Here is a 22,151-nt window from a genome sequence, read left to right as displayed (position 1 = left end):
CATGTGATACTATTTGATACTTGCCCCATCCAGGACATGCTCTATTCTGGACTCTCTGAACCTTTTTTACCTTCTTACCCTGGAGTTACTATCTTTACCACTGTGGCTTTCTTCCTCTGATTGGTGAGTTCCTGTCTAGGTCTACCATTTCATTAAGTGTCCAGGCCATTCATGCTCCCTTCTCTCTCCTAGATCTACTCCTGATTTCTCTACTCCCTGAGTAGCCACATCCTCGAGATGTTTCTGTGGCCCTTCCTTCATCTAGCTCCCTTTGAATGTTGTCTTTCCCCATTAGAAGTAAAACTGCTTGAGGAAAGGAATGATCTTTTTTTGCTTGCATTAGTATTCTTAGCACTTAACAGTGCTTGGCACATATTAATCATTTAAATGCCTGCCCCCCTCTCTCAATTTCTCTACCTACTATTTGTCTGCCTGTCCATCTATCCATGTGGTTATCTTAGTCTTTCTAAGGCTTCCAAGCATCTGAGCAGTTGTTAAACCTTTAGCTAATTTTTATTTCTTAAGCCTATACCACAATTTTTATCATCTCTTATGTCTACTCTCACAAAGGAGTAACTATTTATCAATATGCTTATTGCCTTGGTTTGAAGGACCTTGTCAAATTCTGCACATAATTTCTTTACCTCTTTGTTAAATGCAACAGATATTGACATATTAAGATAATTACTGCTCTAATTCTTTTAGCCAAGTACTGTTCAAAAAGTCATTTTTAAATTTCTGTATAAATTTGCATATTTTTTTCATTTCTGTATAAATTTGCATATTTTGATCATATCCTTTGAGTGTTGTATTGTTAGGGCAGTAAATGTACTACTTAAAACTCATGCCTTTCTAAATTTACTTAGGGTCAGAATGAGACATGAATTCTTAGCTATGGTATGTATTGATTTGTTTTGCCTGATTAAATGTTTATTATAATTGGAAGAGCTTGTACTCAGTTGATGGGGGGTACAAGGAAGGTTACTGAATAGTGAAAGAAATTAAAAAAGCAGGCTTCTATGAAACACCTTTTTTAATGCATAGAAAAATGTGAAAGATGACAGACACAAAGAGAGCAATGTTGTTACTATCTTGTTAAATTAATATTTCCATATTAATCTTAACTAATATAGATTCAGTTTCTTATACAATCCTCTTCACCAGGGGTCAGCAACCTTTTTTGGCCGTGAGAGCCATAAACGCCACATTTTTTAAAATGTAATTTCGTGAGAGCCATACAGTGCTCACAGTGTGCACTCCTGTGACAGCACCTGAAAAAAAATTGACTTTATGGCTCCTGCAGAAAGAGCCATATGTTGCCGACCCCTGCTCTTCACTGTTCCTTTTTCTATTTTGAAATGTTTGTTGATAATTGTTGTTCATCCTTCATTTTCAAAGAAGACCAAGGACCAATGTTATGAAGGGGCTGTGTGAATTGGATTTAAGACAGGTAGAGTTGCACAAAACTGTTGATCTTATTCTCTTTTCTAGAGTCACTTTAATCCAATGGCAAGATAAAAGTTAGAATGAATGGCAAGCCTGGGATGCAATGATGACTGTGGCGTCCTCAGTGTCTGACCAAGAACAAAGCACTCCACAGCACTTGCTTTCATCACCTTCATGACCACTGGAAAAAACTGTTCTCAGTTGCCCACTCCACCAGGGAAAGTCTTCACATGCTTGTAGAAGATATCTCCCTCGATCAATAACCGGTTTAAACCCTGTTGGCTACTGTCAACCTCCTTTAGCCCTTCTACCAAAACAGTTTCACTGAAGTGTGGCTTTGCTCATGTTACTGCTTCTTGGAGCCATAGGTGAGAGGTGGGTGGCAATCCTGAAAAAGACTCAGCAAGTCCTCACACCAGATATTTTAGTCCTCTCTGAACATTCCATATACCTCATTCAGTGAATGTTGTTGATGATTAACTTCATGATAAAATTTTTAAATTTTACCTAGGAATTTCTCTATAACCTAGAACTAATCAATTTCTATGACTGTTCAATGTATATTTTTTTAATTCAATTTTTTAAACCCTAATATCTTTATATATCCTTCTATATTAATTTTATTTGTTACAGGGCTAGGCAATGGGGGTTAAGTGACTTGCCCAGGGTCACACAGCTAGGAAGTGTCTGAGGCCAGATTTGAACCTAGGACCTCCTGTCTCTAGGCCTGGCTCTCAATCCACTGAGCCATTCAGATGCCCCCTCAATGTATATTTTTTGGGGGGGAAGTATATTATTTGCTTTCAAATTTCTTCAAGATTCTGTTCAAGTCTATATCTTTTTTATTTTCTTTTTTCTTATATTTTCACATGGAGAGTTCAATAGCCCATTATAATTAATGTTTTGTCTTCCTTCTAGACACATTGTCATTGTCTTTTATAAGTTACTCACTCTATACTTTGGCGCACGCACTTCAAGGTATGTGCAATCAGCTGACAAGCATTTGTTAAGTACCTAGAATGTGCCAGGCACTGGAGACATAGTTACAGAAATGAGATAGTCCCTATCCTTAAGAAGATTTTTATCCCTAAATACAGCATATATGCATAATAAAAACACAACAATGTGGAAGGAAGGGCTCTTGGAGAAGGAGGAGGAGATGGTTTCTATCAAATGTCAATTTGCTTGATAGGGACTGGACCAAGGTCCCTCCTAAGAAGAAAAGGTGAGGAGACAGAAGATTCTAAGCAGAGGGGACCGCCTGTGCAAAAACACAGAGGGAGGGATGGAACATGGGAAACAGGGAATATTAAATAGGACAAATTCAATTTGACTGGAACATACAGTACAAGAAGAGGAATAGTAAAGGGTCCCAGAAGTCTTGGTGTAGTTTTAAGTTTTAATGGCCAAAGTTTAAATGATTTTATCAGCTTCCCTATTATTAAATTTAATAGCTTTAAACTGAAGTAAGGCTTCTGGGACATCCTGTCTGCATAATTAGCCTTGAAAAAGAAGTTGGAGCTAGACTGTGAAGGGCTTTAAATGCCAACACAGTTTATAATGTCTTCTAAAAGCAACAGAGAGTCACTGTAGTTTCCTCAGCAGAGCAATAACCTAGTAAGACATACACTTTATGAAGGTCCTTTTGGCAGCGATGGGTAGGGTGGACTGAAGAGGGGATAGGCCATAGGCAGGGAGACCAATTCAAAAACTACTGAGATAGTACAAAGGAAAAGTGATGAGGACCTGGACTAGGTTGTGGGATGAAAAAGAGATGGATGTGGGAGACAGAAGTGACCAGACGTGACATCTGATTATATTTGAAGGGTGGCTGAGGGAAGAGTGAAGGATGACACCAAGGCTGTGAACCTGAGTAACAAGAGGGCTGGTGGCACCTTCAACAGAAATAAGTTAGGAAGAGGGTTAGGTTTAAGGGAAAAGCTAACGAGCTATGATTTGTACATGCTGAATCTGAGATGCCTTCAGGTCATCCAGGGAGGATATGTCAAGCAGGGAGTGAGAGATGAGGGACTAGAACCCAACAGAAGTTCAGGGTTTGATGCTTAGATTTAATTCATTTGTATAGAGATAACAATGGAAATGGAGGACACTGAAACAAAATGAAGGAATAAGAGGAGAGGGGCAAGAAGAGAGCATGGGATATAGGAATGAGTAAGACTGGCCCAATAAGTAGGAAGCAAGCCACTTTGTTTATCTCTCAATGCTTTCTGGTTTGAATTTGACTCAGCCAGACAGCTCACTTGAGCTAGCTGGAACACTGGCTCCATTGTTTTAATTTAAATTTGTATACATCTTTGTATATGTGTTTTGAGTGGAAAATATGTTGTTTTATTCTTTTTTAAAAAAATCCACTTTCATGGGGGCAGCTAGGTGGCTTAGTGGATTGAGAGCCAGACCTAGACATGGGAAGTCCCAGGTTCAAATCTGGCCTCAGACACTTCCTAGTTATGTGACAATACTGAGAAACAGTATTGATTCTGAGATGGAAGGTAAGAGTTTTTAAAAATCCATTTCCTATCTATATTCATCTAAATGGAGTTGCTGAATTTAATCTTAAATTATTTTTGTTTTTCTAAAATTGTGCACCCTTCCTTTTTTCTCCTGGCCACCTCCTCAAATCAATTCAAGGAAAGTCTATGCAGAGTACCTCATAAACCTTGTACTAGGGTCTCTTATCAAAACTCCAGGAATTTTATATCCTAGTTCATTTCTTAAGGAGGTCATGTTCTAAGTGGGCCTATACTATCTAAAGTTGGATAGATAGGCAAAGAAATAATTTGGCCCTCTATTAAGCCTAAATCTAGGAGATAACCAGAAGGGTGAAAGAAAGGAAAAGATATACCCAAAGCTTAATTTAAAAAAAACTCATATTTATTCACATAAATATTTTAAATTCAATTATTTCTCTAAAAATAATGTACAAACTCACCTGTATACTCTGTCCCAGATGCCACCGAGGAGGTGGTAGAAGCATTTTCCCAGTCTTTTTCACCATTTCGGCTACCACACCGGCTTGGAGATAAGAAGCCCTCTACAGATTCTGACCTAAAGGGAAAAAATAGTATGTCCATTTCAAATTAAGATTATTTCAAGGGAAATAGGAAATAAGTTATAGAGGATGATATTATGAGATAGTATAGTTTCAATTTTTTATAGATTGTGGGTACATCAGACTCAAGATTTCAAAATTTTATTTTCAGTTCCAAATTCTCTCTTTTCTCCATTCTTCTCCCAATCGTTAGAAAGCAAGAAAAATAAAAGCCCAGTCCATTAAAATATGCATAGTCATGCATAATAGTCATGCACTGACAATGTTCCTTCAGTATCTGCAGATATAGTTTATCTGACCCTGGTAACCTGAATTCATCAAAGGCAACTTTCCTATCTCCTTACTTAACTTCTGTGTCAACTTTCCCTTTGCAATTTTTGTTAGGATTTTTCTAGTCTAAAATTTTTTCTCATTGTCATGAGATATGGAAGGGCTGAGCAGCAATTATTGTAACAGTTTACTATAAAAATTATTCTCATCTTCTCTTTGATACCCTTTCCCCAATTATCCTTAGTTTTCCTTACCATCCTCAACTAAAAATGACCTTTAGCACACCTAACAATATGCTAGGGCTTTTGTATCCATTTCCAGTTAAATGTCCTGCTTATGTCTTACAATCAAAGTTGGTTATTTAAGTTTCTTGTGCTTCCATATCAATCTCTTTATACAAATCCTCCCTCCCCACACACACTTTTCTTCATCACTGGAATGTTTCTCCTTAATGTCTTCAAAATTTTATTCTTGAGCTTCTCACATTACCTGGGCTGAATATCTAGTAAAATTTGAACCCATGGGACACTAACTATCCTTTTCTCTCAACCCTTTGAAATTTTCCCTCTAAGAATCTGGAGCACAGATCAACGTATGCCCAACTTTCCTCTTCTACTACAAATTCTAAGGTGGAGTGGTCATTTCCCTTAAGAAACTAATAATTTCTAACCTAGCAACCAGTTCCTCCTCTGTAAGTGAGAATGAGATCTAGAATACCAGTTTCTCTCACTGGTTATTCTACTTTTGAAGGATGAAATTATCATGAAGGTGTCGAGAAATTACTAGCTGTTTTGCTTTAGGCCAAGAAAGTGCCAGATGATCCCCATTTCCCTGGGTTCTCCCAGTCCTCCATCACTACCATCGCCTGTCTTCTTCATGCCAGGCCTGTGACGTTTCTGCAACTCCTATGATCTATTTACTCTTTTTTGTCCTGGTGGTCTACAAGTATACTCTTCATGACAACATCGCTTCTGTTCTACATGTCTTGGTTTTTACACAAAAGGCTTTCCATCACACATTATTTCTTTGATTCTTAAATTTTCTCTCCTGAATCTATCTTGTAATTACTGCCATCACTACCACTAACACCACCACCTTATCCAGCTCCTTTTAATTAAGGTTTTTTTTGTCCCAGAACTGGAGGTCTAATCATGGATTTCATTCCAACAAGTGTCGGTGATATCTGTAAGATTAAATTTGCTTCTCTGCATTAGGGTCTCTAAGTTTACTTTGCTTGCTATCCACACTGTATCTGAGGATCTCTGAGATGGGTATATTATTAGGTCTTAAAGAGGTTCATCTCCTATGGCATATCTGGGTTATTTCCACTATTGATGAATAGATCTAGGTGGTTTTCTCCCTCCTCCTTTTCAGTTTTAAAATTCTTTAGGTTAGATTTTCAAGATTCCAGGCAAACATATCTTTACAAGTCTTTGTCAGGTGTATGCTCTCTCCCTAGACAGGAGTCCATCATTCATATATATATTTTAAAATGTAGTCCAGAAATACAAATCTTATTCTTAGATATGATGTTCTTACCACTTGGTAACTACCCAAATCTACCCTTTCTCATCTAAGATCCTAGCCTTAATGAAAACATTAGTTATGGCAGCCTGCACCACTTATAAATATTGACCAATGACAAATGCCACAAATATTGCAAGGCTGGGGACAAGAAGAAGCCTTCACATAAGAAACACAAGGATGAGCTGGACCCCTTGCCAGTCAATACCAAGACTGGGTCTTATTGCATTCACACAGTACAAGTCTGGAGTGGCAACAAGAAGTCTTTGGTACTGAGGCTACATTAAGGGCAACTTTTCTTGGGGCTCAGAGTATTTATTATAACTATAGACCAAGATGCTGGTGAAGAAATGCATTCCACTCATCAACTGCATCACCATATTGATGGAAGTATGAGTTCCATTATGGCCTGATCTTTGAACAAAATAAGGAGGCAAAAAGTGACTTCTGAGGAAGAAATTTTAAACAAGAAACAAAGAAGATCCAAAAGAAATATGAAGAATAGAAGAAGGATGCTAGGATCAGTTTGCATCTTGAAGAGCAGTACAAGCAAAGTAAATTGCTGGCAGTGAGCCCACTGGATTGAGCAGATGGCTCCATACTAAATGGCAAGGAGTTCTACCTTGAGTAGAACTATTTATTCTGCACTACAAAATTCTACCTAAGGAAGATCAAGGCCAAAAAAAGCAAGTAAACACCTCTTCTGAGATTTACTGATGAAATATCTTCAAATTATTTTTTTAAAAAGGACAACCTATTTGTCACAAGGTCTTCCATTTCTTGACTGAGAATTTCTATATTAATACTTTCCGAATCCCTTTTGGTAATTAATCTTATCTAAGTTCATATGAAAATTACCAGAAAGGAGTGGTAGGTGGGAGCACATGGTAGCTCAGTGGATTGAGAGCCAGGCCTAGAAACAAGAGGTCCTGGGTTCAAATCTGGCCTCAGACACTTCCCAGCTATGTGACCCTGGGCAAGTCACTTAACCCCCATTGCCTAGCCCTTACCACTCTTTTGCCTTGGAACCAATACACAGTATTGATTCTAAGATGGAAGGTACAGGTTTAAAAAAATAAAATAATAAAATAAAAAAAGAGAAAGGAATGGTAGCAATCAGGTTTGACAAGCTTGGAAAGGTTTTCTGTAACATTCTAGATACATATATCTCAGACAGTAATCCTTTATATTGTTCTCAGATCAACAAGGAGCTGCCTCAGTCACTTTTAGCGGGCAGTTATCAACCACCTCTCTACATGTCTCTTTGCCTTCTGTGCCCTTACTTGATGACTTCTCACTCAAGGATGGTTCCCTGGAGGATAACCGGACACTTTACCTAATGAGATAGAGAGCTCTCTCTTCAGGAAGAACTCCAGATCTTTAACAATTGCTAAGTGTTCAGTAGTTCTTTCTTCTCCCATGTTACATTCTTCCACAACTTCTGACATATATCAGGATTCCCCTCTACCTCCCTCTTCATATCCTTTTCTGATTTGTTTTCACAATGATTCCTTTCTGGCATTCTTTTAAAGGAATCATTGATTCTTACTACTAATCTAAATAGTGGAGTAGTATTGGACCCCTTTAACTTCTCATAAAAAGATGGCCTGCGTGCATTTTGAGCATGGTTGAAGGACTTGGGGATCTTTAGTGTGGAAAAAACTTGGAAGAGGGAGAGAACATAGTTGTATTAAAGTACTTGAAGGGCTATAATAGGAAAGAGGAATAAGACTAGTTCTGTCTGGATCCAGGATCATAAACAGAAGCAATTTGAATTATTGCTAAGGAGAACTATTTCATTTAAAAGATAGTGGGTTTCTCCTCACTAAAGGTTTGTTTGTATTTTTTTTCCCTTACCCTCTGTCTTAGGTCAATTCTAAGGCAGAAGAGCAGTAAGGATTAGGCAATTGTGGTTAAGTGACTTCGGGTCACACAGCTAGGAATATCTAAGGCCAGATTTGAACCCAGGACTCTTCCCCACCCTGATCTCCAGATCTCATGCTCTATCCACTATGCAACCCAGCTGCCTCCTACTAGAGATATTAAAGAAAGATCCTATGACATTTTTTTGCTAAGTTAAATTTTCATTTTGGTATGATTGGACTAGATGGCCTCTGGGGCCCTTCCAACTCTGATTATTTAATTTTGGGGGAAAATAATTTTTTGTGAGGAACTATGGCATAAAAACTGAATTCAGGTAATAAACTGACAAATTAGTAGCAGAGTATCATTCCCCTAAAGAGACAATAAACCCAGCATTTAACTCTTCCTTTATTCACACACAAAAAAAATCAGAATTTTATTTAGCACAATTTTAATTAGTAACAATTCATGCGTATGTTTTCATGAACAGCACAAAGTGTTGACAATCCATGACGAGGTGGGGTGTGGGGTTGTCTTCTTAAGGAAAATAAAAGTTAGTCTTGGATATTGATGGAGATGATTATTTAAATGAAAGGTTAATGGAGCCATAAGGGCATTAGGAGATGATTTTCTTTGACTTATTTAGAGATAATCAGAGATAAGATAAGTGCATTATTCTGCAATAAAAATGTTAATGATTACTGCTTTACCTTGGTGTCCTCTTGCCTGAATGGATGCTCTCATTATCTCCTGTGTTCAGTGATGCCAAAGAAAGGCTAGAGACTGAAAAAACACGATAAATTCGTGACCCTGGATAAAAACAAAGTTAGAATTTTTAAACAGGCAAATAGCAAAGAGTCTGTTCATTGGATAACACCAGCACATAGAGATTAAGCTTCTATCATATTTTTTACTTCATATTCATCTAAACATGTACTATGCTGCATGCATATATGTATTTATGCCATTTCTGTAAAATGTAAATATGAATATGATAACATATAACTGACCCTCATGACAAGCAAGTACTATAATTTGTTGCTAAAATTTGGTGCTTCCAGAAGGCAAGCTCTAACTTGCTAGATAAGATAATGATCCCATAAGGAAATATTTTAATAAAAACAACCAAAACCCTCAACTCTGTGAGACATAAAGCTATCACAAAAATCCTTCATTGGTGGGTGGAAAAAGTAAGCTTTTTAAATACAGAAACATTTTCTTCAGGTAACACTAAGTATTTTCTCCTCTAATTTTCTAATCTGATGCCTCATCATGACATAGAGCAGGGGTCAGCAACCTTTTTGGCCGTGAGAGCCATAAACGCCACATTTTTTAAAATGTCATTTCGTGAGAGCTGTACAGTGCTCACAGTGCGCGCTCCTGTGACAGCGCCTGAAAAAAAAATTGACTTTATGGCTCCTGCAGAAAGAGCCATATCTGGCCCTCAAAAGAGCCAGATAAGGCTCGAGAGCCATACATTGCCGACCCCTGACATGGAAGGTACCTTATATGAAGCCAAAGGCTAGGCCAGCTGGGCATGAGCTTGGGCAAGTTATGACAAAAAGGAAAAGCCTCTGAGTAGAGTCTGTTGATGAGTTATTGAGCTGGTTGAGGACCAGCCCAGCTACTAAAATCAATCAGCTTCTTACTAGCTTAGCTACTACAATAAACACAAGTATATCCCTTAAAGAAGAAAAAAGTTAGGAGAGGTAGGTGACTCAGTAGAAAAGCACTAGATCTGGAGATACGAGGTCCTGGGTTCAAATTTGACATTAAATACTTCCTAGCTGTGTGACCCTGGGCAAGTCACTTAACCCTAATTGCCTAGCCCTTACTGCTTTCTTCTCCTTTAAAACAGATATTTAGTATTGACTCCAGGACAGAGGTAAGGGGTTTTTTGTTTTGTTTTGTTTTTTTGAAGGAAGAAGGGAAGGGCTCTGATTTATGTCAAGAGGGAGTGTCTTCATTGGTGAAATAAAGGCAAGATGACATAGCAAATAAAGTCCAGAATTTGGCATCAGGAAGACCCATGTTCAAGTCTTGCCCCAGACACTAGCTGTGTGACCCTGGACAAGTCACTCAACTTCTTGGAACCTCAATTTTCTCAATTGTAAAGCAAAGGGGTTGGATTAAATGACCTCAAAAGTCCCTTACAGCCCAAAAGCTATAATCCTATCACTTGTATTTGAAGTACTAAGTATTTATGTGATTTTTTTCCCACTGAAATATCTATTGAGTAGTGGATAAAATGTAATTAATAAATAGTTTTTGCATAAGAGCAACAGTATTCCATCTCAAATACATGAATATTCAATCATGAGAGAGAGAGCAAGAGTGAGAATGAGAGAAAGAGAGAGAGAGTGTGTATGTGTGTGTGTAGAATTTTCTTAGGCTTTAAAAAGATTAAGAGAATCTTGCCAAATTTTCCAAAGTATTAGATCAAAGAAAATAAGGATTTTTGGAAGAAGTAGTAACCATGCATAAATGAAAGAGAAAAGATTAATTTGAGATATAAGAAATGAAGAGTTCCTATACTAAAGGAGATTTTTAAGGACTTTTTACCTTACATTTCTTATTATGCTGAAATCTTTCTTGTCCATTTCATGTTTCCCAAATTATAATACATTCCTAAGTTTGCAAGTACGAGAGTGAGTTAGTAATTGAAAAGTATACAACAGTGGCAAAAGTACCAAACAGGTTAGTGTTTTTTAACATTCATATTTGTGCTTATATATCTAGCTATCTATATCTATATCTATGTATATATATATATATATGCATGCACATATGTGTTTCTACTACATAACTTTTGTCTGCTCATTTTGGCTTTCCAATTAAGATGCATGCAGAGTTCCAAATTAGATGATCAATTTAGCAAAAGAGGCTCATCAATCCACAGTCAAGTTAGTATCTCAAACCAAGCTGGTGTTTTTATATGAACAGACTCTTTTCCAACAAGCTGTTACCTGGTGGACCTTTGACTGGTGTTTTAGGCGATTCAATATGATCCCTGTGGATGGATTTTGGACGTGGCTTTTTTTGTTTGGTTGTATGAGGGCGGGGCTTAATCACTGTGTCCATATCTTCCATGAGTTTCAGCTGCTTTCTTCTCATATATTCTTGCCTAATAAATTCTCTACGTGCTCTTTCATCTTCTTTTTTCTGGCGTTCTTCCTCAGTTTTACGCCTATGAAAGCAAATCAAGTTAAATTTCTTTATAGGTCACTGTTTAAAGCATCTGCATATAAAGCATAAACTATATGAAAAGTTGTATTTATATGAAACAAGAGAAAAGAAAAGTATTCAAAGCATTCAAAAAATCTGGTTATGTTTACCAATATTTTCCCGAAATAACCATTAATTTTATTTCATATTAAATTAGAAAAATTTAATTTTCAATACAAATATTTTTAGACAGTTAAGACTGTTAACTATTAAACCTGGGGGCAGCTGGGTGGCTCAGTAGATTGAGAGCCAGGCCTAGATATGGGAGATGCTAGGTTCAAATCTGACCTCAGACACTTCCTAGCTGTGTGACTTTGGGCAAGTCACTCAACCTCCATTACCTACCCTTACCATTCTTCTGCCTTAGAATACAATATTGAATCTAAGATGGAAGGTAAGGGTTTACAAGAAAATTAAACCTCATGAAAATGTACTACTCCATTTAGGGGAAAATACAGTTTGAAGATACTCTGAAAACTAAAAAAACACTTAGAAATTAATATCTTTATCTACATGTATAGCATACTACAGAATTAGTACTCCCAGCATACATAAAATCTATCAATGAACACAAATGAATAAGGCATACTATTTTAATACATTCGATTCAATTAATACATTCAAATTCAATGAAAAACCTTCACACAATTACATTTGCAATCATTCACTTGCCTTCTAAGGGCTCAGGGCCTTACCTTGTTTCTTCCTTCTTATGCTCTAATTCTGCTTCTAGCTGCTGTTTTCGAAGCAAGGTCTCTCTTTCTCTTCTCAATCGTTTCTCAAGCAGAGCTGCCCGTTTCATTGCCATATCATTCTCTGCTTTTTGATCATCCTAACAACAGAAGAATTTAAAAGAAAGCAGAGGAATAATCTCAGGTTACTACACTCTAATTTTCAAGTGAACAATGGGAAAGATGTAGACTGGAGCATACAGTAAAGGTGGTTTAGAACTGAATGACCAAATCCAATGTTGATTAATGGATTCATACCAACTTAAAAAGAATGCCTCTAATGGAGGGCAAACAGACAGTGTTCTTCCAAGAGAGCATTACTCAGCAGAGATAGGAAGGGACAGTTAACAATCAACAAGGTGGAAGGCAAAGTTTTAAGAGTGATCAGGTATCACCGCCATCTTCCATGGAGGCAGGCTATGTCCAGGGAGCTATCTGTGCACGTACCAGGGCTTGATGTGCTCCTAAGCAGAGCACAGAGGACTTTCTGGGATGTGGCAGCTCAGACGCTAATGCTGACTTAGCCAACCTCAATAATGTAAAATATAGCTCAAAGGAGAGCAGTAATATTTTGGGGTTTTATTTGGGTGGGGTCAGCCACAGACAGCTCTGCTTTGTTCTGAGCACAATGGTTTGTGCAGGGGACCCTTCCTGAGGGGCCAATCTAGACTCTTCCATACTCCCATGTGTGACACCTACATGGCCAATGTGGTATCCCACAAAAGAGAGGGGAAGAAGTCTATTTCAGATTTCTAGGAGAAACCATGATATGCAGAGTACTTTCTTCCTCACTCCAGTTATATACGGTAATTTTCTTTTCTAAAAAAAAAAAACTTTCTAAAAATTTATTTATTTGATTAAAATAGAATATTTTTCCATGGTTACATGATTCATGTGTTTTCCCCTCCCCTACCCATACCCCTTCTGGAGCCAACAAGCAATTCTATGGAGTTTTACATGTATCATTGTTCAAAACATATATGGTAATTTTCCATATGCATTCATAGATTATGAAAATGTATACACTTTATATAGTCCTATTTATCCTAAATTTTAAAAAAGTGTAATTGTATATACTGCCATCTAAGTTGATGTTATTAGTCTTACTAAACTGATTCCTTTTCATTTTGTTTTTCTTTTTATTCTTCACCACAAGGTTTTGCTCTCTGAGTAGGGAAGGGGAAGAGAGATCTGAAATTAAAGCGATACATAAACAAAAGATTTCAATAAAAATTTTTAAGAAAAACATGCAAAAGAAATATAGGTTTAAAAAAAGACAGCTAGAGGCAAAATCTAAAATGCATAACTATATTTTCCAATCCCTTTCATGAAATGGCAATTCTTTGAGAGATTTAAAAATTGTTTTATTTTTAAAAGGCTTTTTATAAGGGAGGAGGAGAATCAGGGGGCATTTATACATATGCAAACTGATGTCTATATTCAGAGAGGATATTTTAGCATCACATTTCAACTCTTATCTTTCACTGTTCTATGGAGATTACTGCATGTTTGGATGTTACAATTTCCATCAATCAACCAGGGACCATGACCACAGCATCGAACTCCAACAAATGTATAGTGATAGAAGGGTAAAAAAATCAACTTGGAATAAAAGCAAACATGTATTATCTGGCAGATGTCAGCACAAAAAATTACATACCTTAAAAAAGAATCCACAGCATACTTTCTGGTCATCATCAAATTGTTCTTTATCACTTTCTCCCTCATATTTTTCAACAGATATATCAGTCTTATCATCAGGAGGTTTCAAGTCAGAGAGAGAAACTTCAATTAAATTAACATTTTTAGGAGCTGGAGCTGGCAAAGTGGAAGTCTGAGATGGTACGGTAGGTTGGTTTATTTGATGATCTTCATTTGGTGTAAGACATACAGTCTCTGTAACAGGCTGTGACAGTATTTCAGAAACTGTTGACTCCACAGGTTTGAGCTCCTTTTCCTCTAGTTTGTGAACATGATGTTCCAAAGACCCTTTAGATTCCATTTCCTCCTTTCCTTCTTCTGCAGGTTTAGATTCCTTTAACTGAGGTTCACATACACGCTCTCCATCATCTCCAAAACATACAAAAGATCTAGTCTGAATGGGAACTTGACTTGGTGAAAATCTCCGCAACCGAGGAAGGCTATCTACAGACCGGGGGGGCGTTAAGGTGCGATTTAAAGGAGTTATTTTAAGTTCATTTGGTCTAGGAGTTCTTTGAATTTTAACAGGGAAGGAGGAGCCCTTCCTGTTAGAGGACTGTGGAGATGGATGAGTTGGTCGAGGGGAGTCTGAAGAGAATGGCACAATTGGAGATGACAGTCCTGTTTGCCTTGAAGATTTAAACTCTCTACTCTGTTTTTGTGGAGAAGGCTGTGGAGGTGAAATTACCCAAGATTGCTGTTCCCTCATCTGCATTAACATCTCTTGTTGCAATGACAAACGTTGCATTTCTTGTTGTAGAAAATGAAGAGATGAATTTAACTTTTCAATGGATTTTGTATATTCTAAAATTTCTCCTTCATTTAAAGTCTCTTCAGAGGGGCTGGCCAAATTCCATTGCTTTTCAGGATCTATAGGTGTGGTTGGAGACTTTAACCATTTGCCTTGAGAGTTCTCAATACTGTCTTTGATTACTTCTGTTGCAGACTTATTAGTCCGTATGTCTGCTTTCTGTGATTCTCTTTCCTTTGTTCGATCGGTATAGACCTTCTCATCCTCAGCACCAGCTGCTTCTTCCCGAAGTGGAGATATTCCATCTCCTTTCTTCTTCACTACAGTAAGGAAGGCTGTTCTGCCCATTTTCTGTCTCTGCTTAGTGAAAGCAGCTTCCATTTTCTTCTTCTGGGCTTCTATGGCTCTCCTTTTCTCCTCTAGTTTCATCCTAAGGTGGACCATTTCAGAAGCCAGTAGCTGAGTAGTATCTCTTCCCTGAGGAAGAGCTGTTTCTTCGGGAATTTGTGCCCAAGAAACAACATGAGGAATATTCAGTTCAGAGCCTTCTGGGGTTGTTTTCTGAGAACTGCTTCCACTACTTCTGCCATCTGTGTGATTGAGTTTTCTGAATTTCTGCTCAGCAAAGCTTGTCATCTTAACTCCAGAACTAGAAGAAGCACTACTACCTGGTTGAGACCTCGTACTCATAGTACTTGGACAAGGACTTAAAGCTTCCCTATGGTTGCTAACTCGCATATCATAATCTTGAATAAACTTGGAGGGTTCTTCCATGTCTGAGTCCATACTAACAGTGTAGTCTCTCAAAGAAGAATCTTCATCCATTGTTTCTGGGATATCTTCTGAAGGAACATGAATTCCAGTATCTACCTCTGTAGTGTCAGTCACAGGACTCAGAGTTCCTTTTGTGTCACTTATGATGTCAGGACTAGATGGATTTAGTTTGAAATCTGAATTAAGGATACATATATCCTGACTATGAAGAAAGAACCCATTTGTGATTTGGTCTGATTGGGGCACACAGGGAGATTTGTCAGTATCATGAATTATTTGTAAGGCTTCTTCAATGCTTGGTGTTTCAATTTGGTTGCCAAACTCATCTAGAGGTGCCCTATTTTGCAAAGCTCCATTTGGAAGCTTATAATGAATATTTTCATTAGAATTTAGTTCAGTTGTACTATGGGGTACATAAGATTTGAGGTCACTTTGGGAATCAACATTATTTTCTTCTTCTATGCTTTCTGTCTCCTCTTCTCCATTTACGGGCTTGAAGGACAAATTTTTCCTGATGTGTTTAGGTATACGATTATTGTTTAGTGTAAGACCTTCATTACTAAAAGATCGAGTGATTCCTCTGTTTGGAGCAGGTTTCCGGATACTATTTTCTTTATCAAAAGAAATATCAAATGAAACTCCATGTACTGATGATCTTTAAAAAGAAAAAAAAAGAATTGGGATAAAATTCTTATATAATTCAAGAAAAGAACAGCTTCCAATATTATAAAATAATTGGGATGAACCTTTTAGAGGGGAAAAATTTTTCTGTTTTACTTGCTTATGATTATGGAGATTTCATGGAATGTCAAGAAGTGCAACCTATCCACTAAGCTTCTAAATTTAACTATATGTAATCTCTTAAATAACTACATTCCTGCTCTAACCCTTCCCAGTTTAGGTACTAAATACAAACTATGATTAAGTAATCTTGTTAACCAATTTGACCTAGTGGCTATATTTAAAAACAACATCTTTTATTTACCTTTTTTCTTTGGGCCATGTCCCTATGAAGCCATCAACATAAGACATAGATGTAGACCTTTTAATTCCTCCTTAAAATACAAAATGAAAACATTTTATCATAAGAAAACAATTTTTTTCCTTTAAGAAAATAGAAGAACTCTTAAAAGCCTAAGTAATTAGAAGTTCAAAAAGCAAAGTAACAATCTGGAAAACTACAGACTTTTTAATTAACAAAAAAAAGTAAATGAAACATGAGCTATTTAAATTAGATAGATCAGCCTTATTTCAGGTTAAGAAAATGATTGTTTCTATTTCTTTCCAAATGTTTGTTTTTGGTGATTATTTCAAAGCCAAAAAACAAATTAACTTAAATACCTGAATCAGATGGTGGTTGAGAGCCTCGATTTCTGGCAGGCAGATGATGATGAGATTGTGAAAATGCAGTACTTTCCCTAAAACGAATTGATGTAATATTACACATTTTGTTACACAACAAATTCTATGTATATGTACTATGGTTGGACATATAAACAATCCCATCACCTCTTAATTCACACTATGAAGATTAAGAAATAGAAACTTTATTCAGTTTTCAAACCTCACACCTATTAATCAATAAGGAAAACTAAATAATAATAATAATTGTGATCACATGTGAGGGAGCTAGGTGGAACAGGGGATAGAACACTCAATTTGGGAGTCAGGAAAACCTGAGTTCAAATCCTGTCTTAGGAACAATAGTGGTGATAACCTGTACAAGTCACTTAACTTCTCTGCTTTGGCTTCTTCATTTGTAAAATGAGAATAAAAACAACTTTTATACTCCAAGGAGTTGATGTTGGGGATCAAATGAGATAATCTTAGAAAAATGATTTGCAAACCTTAGAGTACACTATGTAAGTAAATAATAGCTACCACACACACACACACACACACACACACACACACACACACACACACAATATTGCCTTCTACCAAAAATTTCATGATACTTGACATATACTTTATACTTTTCTTATAAGTTGGAGCAAACATATTAGTCTCATTTTAAAGATGATAACAAAAGGAACAAAAAAATTAGATGACTTTAAAAAGGTTTAAGATCAGTCAGTTAATAAACATTTATCAGATACTTACTAGATCACCACTAGAAGGGATTTCCGATGAATCTATACCACTAAGACTAGTTGCATATAATATTTTATATGTCTGTATTTTTTTAAACCTTGATTTTCTTATTCACAAAGATTAGAGGAGATGTAAAGCCACAAGGCCTTGCAACCTAATCATCAAACTTAACATGACAATGTTAGCTGCTATGGGGATATTCTCTATCTGACTTCTTCTTTTGCCTCATTTTGAAGAAAGGCGTCTATGGAGAATTGCAGCTGATGTCCTTTCAACCTGAAGTTCTTCCAGGCCTGGGAGCCCTCAATGAGGGTTTTATTATGCAACAAGCATTATTAGTGGAAGTATTGGTCTAAATATGTAAGTAGGGCAAGAACTGACACAAACTGAAAAAGAATGCTATTTATGATAGGTCATCCTGAAGATCTTCAATGTAAGAATGAAAACACTAAAGATAGCTTTCACTGAGTTATTATAATTAAATTATAAATTTACACAGAATGTCTATCTTCATAAGACAGAATAACTGATTTATACATTATTATGGTATAGTTCCCATTAACATTGTGGGACATCTACAATAAAAGCTAACACTGTACAATGGGTACAATTAGCTAGCTAACTGTTCCTATTCTAGTCCATTACCATGACACAGAATGCTTAAGACTTTTATTGTTGTTGTTGTTGAAGGTGTATACTTTATTCAGTCAAACATTCTAAGCTTTACTTGAACAATGGGCTTAACAAAATCATTTTCCTGCTTTGTGCTGTATAATCTGTATAAAAAACATGCTGTTAAGATCAGACTTACAGAGGTTTCATAAACATAAAATGAAATGAAATTTGTGAATTCTGGAGAATTTATTTTACAAATAAATGTGTTTTTCTGTGGAAATTAAAAAAAAAAGCCAAAAAAACTTTCATTCCCTCCCTTCTCTTATTTTTAGCTTTCAGTTACAAGACAAATAAAAATCAACATATATAGCACTTTAAAATTTACAGAATGTTTTTGATTAGTATTTATTATAGTGCAATTCACTGTAGTGGGAAATTCACATTTTTAAAGTATAAATTCTATTTCATTTTCAGTTCTGAATTTTCTCCTTCCTCTTTCCCCTTCAGAAGGCTAAGAAAAATAATACTCAATACAAATATGTATAGTCATGTAAAACAAATTCCCCTATTACCCATGTACAAAGAGAGAGAAGAACAGGAAGATACATTTCAATTTGCACTCAAGTGTCAGCTCTGAGGTGGGGAGCATGTTTCATCATAAGTCCTTTCAAACTGTGGTTGGTCATTGTGTTGATGGGTGTTTACTAAGACTACTAATTGAAAGACTTGAAAATTTTAGACTCTTCAGAGTTACTAACTCTTTTATAATATTGCAGTTATTGTACAAATTGTTTCTACTTGCTTCACTTTGTATCAGTTCATACAAGTCTTCCCAAGTTTTTCCAAAATCATTCCCTTCATCATTTCTTACAACACAAGAGTATTCCATCAACATTCAGACATTGTAACTTGTTCAGCAATTTCCCATTAATGGACACCCTCTAATTTCCAATTCTTTGCCACTATTAAAAAAAGCTGCTATAAATATTTATCTTTGTATAGATGAGACTTTTTCTTCTTTACTCTCTTATGAATATAGATCTAGTAGAAGTATTTCTTGGTATGCACAGCTTAATATCTTTCTAGGATTTGTTCCAAATTGTTTTTCAGAATAACTGGACCACTCATAGTTTCATTAATAGTGAATTAGTGTGCCTGTTTTATCATTTTCTTTTTCCTATTTTGCCTTCTTAGCCAATCTGATGGGTGTGAGGTGATAGTGATCTTGACCACTTTTTTTAAATTCTTGTTTTCTAGTAACAACTCTAAGACAGAAGGACAAGGGGGCAAGGGCAGTTAAGTGACCTGCCCTGGGACACACAGCTAGGAGTGTCTGAGGCCAGATCTGAACCCAAGTCCTTTCAGCTCCAGACCTGGCTCTCTACTTACTGAGCCACTTAGCTACCCTTTGACCACATCAATTGGAGAATGGGTCTTTTTTCTTTAAAATTTGACTCAGTTCCCTATATATCCTTAAAAAAATCCTTACATTTTGCTTAGAATCCATAATAAATACAGTTCCAAGGCAGAAGAGCAGTAAGGGCTAGGCAAATGGGGTTAAGTGACTTGCCCAGGGTCACAAAACAGTGGAAGTATCTAAGGTCAGATTTGAACCAGGATCTCCCTTAGGCTTGGCTCTCTATTTACTGAGCTATCTAGCTGTTCTTCATTCCCTATGTATCTTAGAAATGAGACTTTTATCAGGGAAACTTGCTGCAAAGATCTATAAATTCACATTAAAAGAAATAATATGATATCAATATGATCTGAACTCCTGAAAACAAATACAAAGAAAACTCAAATAACTGAACTTGCTTATCATCTTAAACCAATCAACTAAATATATGAACAAAGGCACGTTTACCCAAAAAAGGGAAGTTGATTTCATTTTAGCAAATCTTATAAACAAACTGCTATAAAGGTTCAGTTTTAATATGGTTGTTAGGGATTCAGAGTATACTTTTCTATGAAATAATGTAAAATAATGTAACCGAAAGAAAACTTTATTTAGACAAAGGTGCTAAATACTACTAAAAGATGTTTTTGTGGGCTACTAAAATACCCAATGAATTTATTAACTTCTTACTTATTTTCAAGGAAATTAGAATTTGCTGTAGTTTCATCAATAACTATTGCAAGAATGGTGATGTACCACTGTTACTACCTTGTAGGAAAGTCAGAACTGCATGAACCATCTGTAAAGTTTCTTTTGGCAGCATTCAAGACTGGAACAGAAGGCATATCTTTCATAGGTTCAGCTGAAAAAGAAGATGAAAGTCTTAAATGACAATTTTCTTTAGTTGATATTTTAATATTTCCAACATTAAAATAATGTGATTTAAAGTCTAAAAAAATTTCACTGTTTGGCATAAATACCTACAATAGGCAACATGAGAAAAATATTCTTTAGGGATCTGGGTTGGCTCAGAATGGGAGCAAAACTAAATTTCATCCTCAGCAGTTGGTCAATTCCCATTTATTAAGCATCTACTATGTAGCAGGTACTGCACTCCACATGGGTGATAGAGAGCTAAAAATTAGTCCCTGCTGGCAAGGGGTTTACAATTCAATGAGGGAGATGATGAAAACAATTATGTATGAACAAAATGTATACAGGGAAAAATCTCAAAAGTTAGGCACTAAATTAAGGAGAATAGGGAATGGCTTTTTGCAGAAAGATAGGGACTTGAGTTGAGATGTGAAGGAAGCCAGAGAAGACAGGAGGTAGAGATGAAGAGGGAGAGTAGTTCAGGTATGGGGAACAACCAGAGAAAAAAATGTTTGCAACCAGAGACAACTTAGTTGAGGAACAGTAGAGGCCAGTGCTAGTGAACTAAATAATACATAAAGAGGCATACGGTTTTAGAAGACTAGAAGAAGAGGAAGGAGGTCAGGTTATGAAAGGCTTTGAAAGTCAAAAAGAGGATTTTCTGTTTGATCCTGAAAGGGTTAGGGAGCCCCTGGAAGATATTGAATAGGGAGGAAGAGAAGGAGAAAAGTCAGATTTGTATTTTAGGAAGATCAGTTTAACAGTTGAGTAGAAGATGGACTGGAGTAGGGAAAGATTTAAGGTAGGCAGAACAACTAGCAGGCTATTGCAATACCCCAGGTGTGAGGTGATGAAGGTCTGCACCTAGGTTGCTGCAATGTGAAAAGTAGAGAGAAGGAGGCAGTTGAGAGATGTCACAAAGGTAGAAATAACAGGACTTAATGACTGGATGATAAGAGTGAAGAATTAAGGATGACACCTCCCCAACACTGGCAATGTCTTAAAAAAAATTCTTTGATTTAGAAAATTTTTGGAGGAGAAAGAATCCTAAACAAACTGATGATAGAACTGTCTCATTTTACCTTCAATATAAGAGAGGATAGAGTCAAGAAGGAAATGATTAAAGTACCTTGGGGCTGAATGTAAACAGGGGCAAAAATGATAGAAATCAGGATAGGGCACTTGAAACTGTCATTCTATAAGGTTTCATTTAATTTTATATCTCTACCTTTCTGATACTTTCCCCTTTAGTAAACTAGTAAAACCGTTATGAAATTCCAAGCTTTATAGAGGCGAATGGTGGAAATAGGCATTGTCCCTACTGGACCTGAGGGTTAAGAGAATACTGATAACTGAGAAGGGCCAAAAAGAACTTGGTGGCAACTACCAGGTCATCCCTAGCCCAAGTCTGTATAGGTTTATGAATTTTACAAATTAAGGAAAAGAGAACAAAAAAAAGAAACCTCAAAGATTGTTGTTTCTTTATTGGTCCTTATAAATGTTAAAAGAAAAACCATCCCAAATATTGTTTCTCCACTAAAAACAGTCTTTAAAACCTCAGCTCTTTCTAGGCAATTCCTGAAGTGTTCAGGATTTTCTATAATTATGCTGTGAGGCTTGTTGAAAAAAGTCACCTATAACTGGACTAATCCTGCATACATATAAAGTTAGAATAAAAACAAATAGGTTTTTTTTTAAATGAAAGAAAATTTGGGTATTTTATTTAGACAAAATTTCAATGGGATTTTAACCAGGTATAGATGCCTTAATTTCTTTAACTTATATATAGCATTAGAGAGGAAGAATGGTATTCTTCCG

The 22,151-nt window shown here is 36.4% G+C and overlaps 1 protein-coding gene across 1 annotated transcript in view; it reads right to left on the bottom strand.

Moving 5' to 3' along the window:
* CAMSAP2 (calmodulin regulated spectrin associated protein family member 2) overlaps nt 1-22,151 on the bottom strand; it is a 170,043-nt gene that overhangs the window by 7,241 nt on the left and 140,651 nt on the right. Inside the window, exons 8-15 of the mRNA XM_044674426.1 lie at nt 20,229-20,322; nt 16,697-16,773; nt 16,341-16,410; nt 13,790-16,010; nt 12,094-12,230; nt 11,140-11,360; nt 8,884-8,956; nt 4,397-4,512 (exon numbers count right to left, since the gene is read on the bottom strand). Coding sequence (XP_044530361.1) covers nt 4,397-4,512; nt 8,884-8,956; nt 11,140-11,360; nt 12,094-12,230; nt 13,790-16,010; nt 16,341-16,410; nt 16,697-16,773; nt 20,229-20,322 — 3,009 coding nt within the window. The remainder of the gene's footprint in view (nt 1-4,396; nt 4,513-8,883; nt 8,957-11,139; nt 11,361-12,093; nt 12,231-13,789; nt 16,011-16,340; nt 16,411-16,696; nt 16,774-20,228; nt 20,323-22,151) is intronic.

This window comes from Gracilinanus agilis, chromosome 4 (genome assembly GCF_016433145.1).
Source record: "Gracilinanus agilis isolate LMUSP501 chromosome 4, AgileGrace, whole genome shotgun sequence".
NCBI lineage: Eukaryota > Metazoa > Chordata > Mammalia > Didelphimorphia > Didelphidae > Gracilinanus > Gracilinanus agilis.
This window is presented reverse-complemented; position numbering and strand designations above follow the sequence as displayed.